This window comes from Nematolebias whitei, chromosome 14, assembly GCF_014905685.2.
Source record: "Nematolebias whitei isolate Nwh7 chromosome 14, NemWhi1, whole genome shotgun sequence".
Taxonomy (NCBI): Eukaryota; Metazoa; Chordata; class Actinopteri; order Cyprinodontiformes; family Rivulidae; genus Nematolebias; species Nematolebias whitei.
The window spans coordinates 41,721,071-41,727,104 of record NC_056511.1 but is presented as its reverse complement, the minus strand read 5'-3'; the positions used below and the strand labels follow the sequence as shown (position 1 = coordinate 41,727,104).

Here is a 6,034-nt window from a genome sequence, read left to right as displayed (position 1 = left end):
GGGGGGGGGGGGGTTAAGGAAGAACTCTGTATAACTGTTAGTGTACACACAGTCCAGAGTGTTGTCTCCATACGTAGGAAAGGTGACATACTGGTAAAAACTGGGCAGTGTCCGTCAGTTTCATGTGGTTAAAGTCCCTCGCAACCATGCAGAACACCTCCAGGTGCTTTATCTGTAGTGAGCTAATAGTTCCTTTGATGCTTTGTTAGCATTAGCACCCGGTGGGATGTCAACAATAGTGATGAACACTGCAGTAAACTCCTGTGGCAGATAGTACGGCCAACATTTCACAGTCCTAAGCTCGATCACCTCAGAGCAGTAGCTTTTGACCAGTCCACAGGTCGTACACCAATCCTCACTCACAAACATAGAGTCCTCCCCCCATATTTTACTCGACCAATGGTCACAGTACTCTCGGAATAACTGAAGACCGTTGATCTGGAAGGCTGAGTCCAGCATGTTGTTGTTAAGCCGTGTTTCCGTTAGGCAAAGAACAGCACAGTTCTTCATCTCTGTAGAAACACTCATCCTCAGATGTAAGTCCTTTTTTTAATCCAGTGAGCAGACATTGGCCAGAACGAGAGAAGGAATAGGTGTCCTTTTAGCTTTTAGCTTTTAGCTAGGCCAGCTTGCCTACCTGCTTCCCCCTCTTCTGTTTCTGTATATACATTATGAGAGTTTAATTAAAATCAGAACAGGGTTTCATACGACACACTGACAGACAAACACAAACATACAGGTGCTTGCCTACCTTTTACGGCAATAATAATTAAAAAATATTTAGACTTGACCTAGAGTTTTTGCTATGACTGCATTTGGTAATATACCTTTGGCTTGAAAGAAGTATCTGAACAAACCGTTGATGACGTCTGCCATGTGTCAGAATGTGTTTTTGCATGATTAGACAAGAGAAACAAATACTTGAGTGTACCTGTAGTCCTCTCCACCCACCTCATTGTTCCCATTGCAGTAAAAAGCAAAAAATCACGTTGGTGTGACTTTCGAGGAAGCTGTGTTGACAGCCTATTTATACTGTAATAGTTAGTCTACAGATTAAGTGCCTGAATGTTCATTGCAAAGAAGCAGGTCATAAAGAAATTTTCTAGAAAGGATACAACAATCCCTACTACCAGCTGGGTACTCAAAACAGAGGAAAAGTTCAGTTTTTGCTGCTTCTCTGCTGTGGTGACATGGGCTTGATTTTTCTGTCCTTTCTAGATTTGAGCAGATGCTTTATTTGTCAAAGCTTTTTAAACATTTGAAATCCTCTTGAAGTCAGCGTCAGTGAAAGTCATGGATGACCTGCCAGTTTTAACTCTCTTTGCTTATAACCTAACTGTGAATTAAGATGATCTTCAGCTTATGTCAATAACGCATTCCTGTACTGTCAGTTTTAAGTGAGATGTTAAACAGAGAATTGTGCACTGCAAACATACTTATTGCTTGTCTCTTTTAAATTTAAGGGAAAAGTCTCAGATTTCTCTGTAAAACAGAACAATTATAGCTACAAACATGTCTGATTTTTAAAGGGTGAATCCTGCAAACACTTCCACAACAACCGACTAAATTACAAATGTACAATGCAATTAGTTAACCCGCCAGTGAAACGCTAAAAATCAAGTTGTATCATTATCCATTCAACATTTTATTGATCTTTTTAAGTAACAAACTCATTTCAAGTCACCTTAATTATGATTTTACTATTTGAGTAAAATCAGAGAAGCAGACCAACAGTGGAGGAAAGAGAAATGTTGTGAGGAGTACAGAGAGGAGCTGTTAAAGGTTCTGGGTGGTAATAAAGAGTTTCCAGAGGACTGGGCTACTACAGCAACAGTAATTAGAGAGACAGGTAGGAAGGTACTTGATGTGTCATCTGGATAGAGAAAAGATGATAAAGGAACCTGGTGGAATAGTGAAGTGCAGGAAGCTATTCAAAGAAAGAGGTTAGCCAAGAAGAAATATGACGGTGAGAGGACTGAAGAGTATAGGAATATAAGGAGATGCAACATAGAGCAAAGAGGGAGGTAGCAAAGGCAAAGCAGAAGGCATATGATGAGTTGTATGGGAGACTGGACACTAAAGAAGGCAAGACGGACTTGTACTGATTGTCAAGACAGAGGGATCAGGTGGAAATGATGTGCAGCAGGTTAAGCTTGTTAAAGATGGGAATGGTAATGCTCTAACAAGTGAGGAGAGTGTGATGAGAAGATGGAAGGAGTACTTTGGAGAGCTACTGAATGAAGAGAATGAAAAGGAAAGAAGAGCAGAGGTCATAGAAACTGGACCAGGAAGTGGGAAAGATCAGTGAGAATGAAGTTTAGAAATCTTTGAAAGGAATGAAGAAAGGGAAGACAGTAGGACCTGATGACATATTAGTGGAGGTTTGGAAATGTCTTGGAGAGATGGCTGTGAGGTTTCAGACTCAAATATTCAATGACATTGTTGAGGGTGAGAAAATGCCCGAGGAATGAAGAAGTGTGCTGGTGCACATTTTTAAGAAAAAAGGGTGATGTACAGAGTTGTATCAACTACAGGGGAATTAAGTTGATGAGCCACACGATGAAGATCTGGGAGAGAGTTGTGTAAGATAGAGATGAGAGGTGACTGTCAGCAGCAGTATGGTTTCATGCCAAGAAAGAGCACCACAGATGCCATCTTTGATTTGAGGATGCTGATAGAGAAGTACAGAGGTCAGAAAGAACTCCATTGTGTCTTTGTGGAGTTAGAAAAAGCATATGACAGAGTGCAGAGGGAGGAGGTGTGGTGTTGCATGAGGAAATCTGGAGCGGCAGAGAAGTGTGTTCGACTGGTACAGGTCATGTATGAGGTCAGCAGGACAGTGGTGAGATGTGCTGTAGGAGTGACAGATAGCTTCAAGGTGGAGGTGGGAGTGCAACAAGGATCAGTTCTGAGCCCCTTCTTGTTTGCTCTGGCGATGGACCAACTAACAGATGAGATCAAGCAGGAATTCCCATGGACTATCATGTTTGCAGATGACATTGTGATCTGTGGTGAGAACAAGGAACAGGTGGAAGAGAACTTGGAGAGGTGGAGGTATGCACTTGAAAGAAGAGGAATGAAAGCCAGCTGTAGTAAGACAGAGTCCATGTGTGCGAATGAGAGGGAGGCCGGTGGAACAGTGAGGCTACAAGGAGCAGAGGTCACAAAGGTGCAGGACTTCAAGTACTTAAGAGTCCACTGCACAGGAAAATGGGGAGTGCAGTAAAGAGGTGAAAAAGAGAGTACAGGCAGGATGGAGTGATGGAGAAAAGTTTCAGGAGTGATTTGCGACAAAAGGGTGGCAGCAAAGGTCATAGGAAAGGTTTACAAGACAGTGGTGAGACCAGCTATGTTGTATGGTCTGGAGACAGTGGCGCTGATGAAATGACAGGAGAAAGAACATTAAGTGACAGAAAGGAAGGTGAGGTTCTCCTTAGGAGTGACAAGGATGGATAAGATTAGGAATGAGATCATCAGAGGTACAACACAGGTTGAACAACTGGGAGATAAAGTTAGAGAGGACACACTGAGATGGTTTGGACATGTCCAGAGGAGGGACAGTGGGTATTTTGGTAGAAGGATGTTAGAAATGCAGCTGCCAGGAAAAATACAAAGAGTAAGGCCATAGAGGAGATATATGGATGCAGTTAGAGAAGACATGGAGGTAGTTGGAGTGAGGACAGAGGATGCAGAGGAGATGGAGGAGGATGACTTGTGACCCCTGAAGAGGGAAATGCCAAAGGAAAAAGAAGGAGAATTACACAACAACTTTAGAACTGATTCATGCATGTTAACATGTGTGTAGCATTCATTTTTACTCACGTAAACACAGCGGGCTGCGTGTCGCATCTTTTTTTGTGGACGCAGGTTACTTCATGGCCAGAGACTGGAATCTGATGGCTGTCACATTTAAATTATAATTTGAACAACCCAGCAACATTTTTTTGTCCGAGCAGAATTTTTTTAATTGAGCATTAAGATCTTCAGTATGAATGTAGTGTTAGACTATTTTGGGAGAAGGCTTGTCACACCAGTTTTTTGAAAATGTTTAAAATGTTTTGAAAGGTCCATAGTGGCTCCAATGGCAACATGATCCATTAAGACAAATGTTCCCAGACCACCACTGCAGAGTTTGCAGAACAATGTTGTAACCCTGACACATTAAGGCTCTTCAGCATCAGCTGCACATCTGACAGACTTGACTTTGAATGTCTATGAATTTCCCCTTTTTTGGCATGGAAGGCACATTCACATATTTATGACCGTTTTTGTTGATGCTTGCTTATGATGTTTATCCTTGCACTCTTTTTAACTTGTAGTCCTCGAGTTTCTTTTTAAATGTTTTGCTTATTTTATTATCTGTAGCTTCTTAAATCTTTCTCAGCCTCTTCCAAGACTGGTCCTTATTAAGCTTCGCCGTGGCTGCACAACCATCACAGCAGTGGTCTTAACTATGTCAAATTAGTTTTTTCTGGTTGACATGAGACACCGTTCAATAGATGCTTTAGCATAATATTATTTCCACAAAAATAAATAAATTAATAAATAACAAATAAATAAATAAATAAAATAAAAACTCCAGATGACTTAAATGTGTAAAGATGGGACACTTAAATGTTTTAACTAAAACTTTTGGAATTCCATCTATCCATCCATTATCTTCCGCTTGTTCCGAAGTTGGGGACATCCTTACCAGATGCCCGAACCACCTCAACTGGCTCCTCTCAATGTGGAGGAGCAGCGGTTCTACTCGGAGTCTTTCCCGGATAACTGAACTTCTCACCCTATCTCTAAGGGAGAGTCCATCTACCCTGCAGAGGAAACGCATTTCAACCGCCTGTATCCGCAATATCATTTTTTCGATCACTACCCAGAGCCTGTGACCACAGGTAAGGTGTGAGTTGAAGATCTTTCTGACGGGCTCTTCTGCCAGGCATTCCCAGCAAGCCCTCACTACACATTTGGGTCTACCGGGTCTGTTCCACATCTCCCCCCACCATCTGATCCAACTCACTACCAAATGGTGATCAGTTGACAGCTCAGCTCCTCTCTTCACCCGAGTGTCCAAAACAAACAGCCGCAAATCAGATGGCATGACTACAAAGTCCATCATCGATATACGACCTATGGCATCCTGGTGCCATTTGCATTTATGGACACCCTTATGTTGAGACAGGGTGTTTGTGATTGATTCAACTGCAAATAAATTAAGTTGAAAATTGATTCAGCTTGATTGTTGATATGTGCTGCTGACTATCCATGTCGCTAAACTCATGCTGCTGATTTATTTCATGCTGCTGTTGTTCGGCATATTATTTTTGTACTATTAGTGCTTAGTGTATTAGTTTAGCATATTTCTTAGTTCATATCTTAGATCTTATTACTGTTTTACTTTACAATTTATACTTTTGTTGGATATAACTTGGACCCTGTGTACACAATTCCGTTCCTTCACATGTACCGCATGTGATGAGAATGACAATAAAGAAACCTTGACCTTGTGATGGACAAACTATGACTAGCACAGAAGTCCAAAAACAGAACACCGCTCGAGTTCAGATCAGAGAGTCCGTTCCTTCCGATCACACCCCTCCAGGTCACACTGTCATCACCTACATGGGCAATGAATCCCCCAGCAGAATAAAGGAGTCCCCAGCTCCCAGGGGCGGCTGTGGCGGAGTGGTTAGAGCAGTCGTCCTCCAGTGCAAGAGTTGAGGGTTCAAATCCACCAGCAGTCACATGCCGAAGTGTCCCTGGGCAAGACACTGAACCCCTCATTGCCTCCCATGTGTCCCATCGGTGTATGAATGTGATAAAGCTCTGATTAGCCTCTATAGAATGATTTGTTCAATTAGCTTTGCAGAGATCTTGTAGAGTGTTGTATGAATGGGTAAATGAGGCACAGATTGTTGTAAAGAGCTTTGAGTGCATTCATAAGATAGAAAGGCGCTATATAAGTACAGTCCATTTCCCAGCTGGCGCACCTTCCAGCACCCCCCACCAAGGACTCCAAGAAGGCCGGATACTCTGAACT

At 42.3% G+C, this 6,034-nt stretch overlaps 1 protein-coding gene across 1 annotated transcript in view; it reads right to left on the bottom strand.

Annotated features, from left to right (window-relative positions):
* The window catches only part of dhx33 (DEAH (Asp-Glu-Ala-His) box polypeptide 33), a 13,915-nt gene extending 13,245 nt beyond the window's left edge, over positions 1–670 (bottom strand). The window contains exon 1 of the mRNA XM_037687713.1: positions 638–670. Within this exon, the coding sequence (XP_037543641.1) occupies positions 638–670 (33 nt within the window). The remainder of the gene's footprint in view (positions 1–637) is intronic.
* Positions 671–6,034: the final 5,364 nt, after the last annotated feature.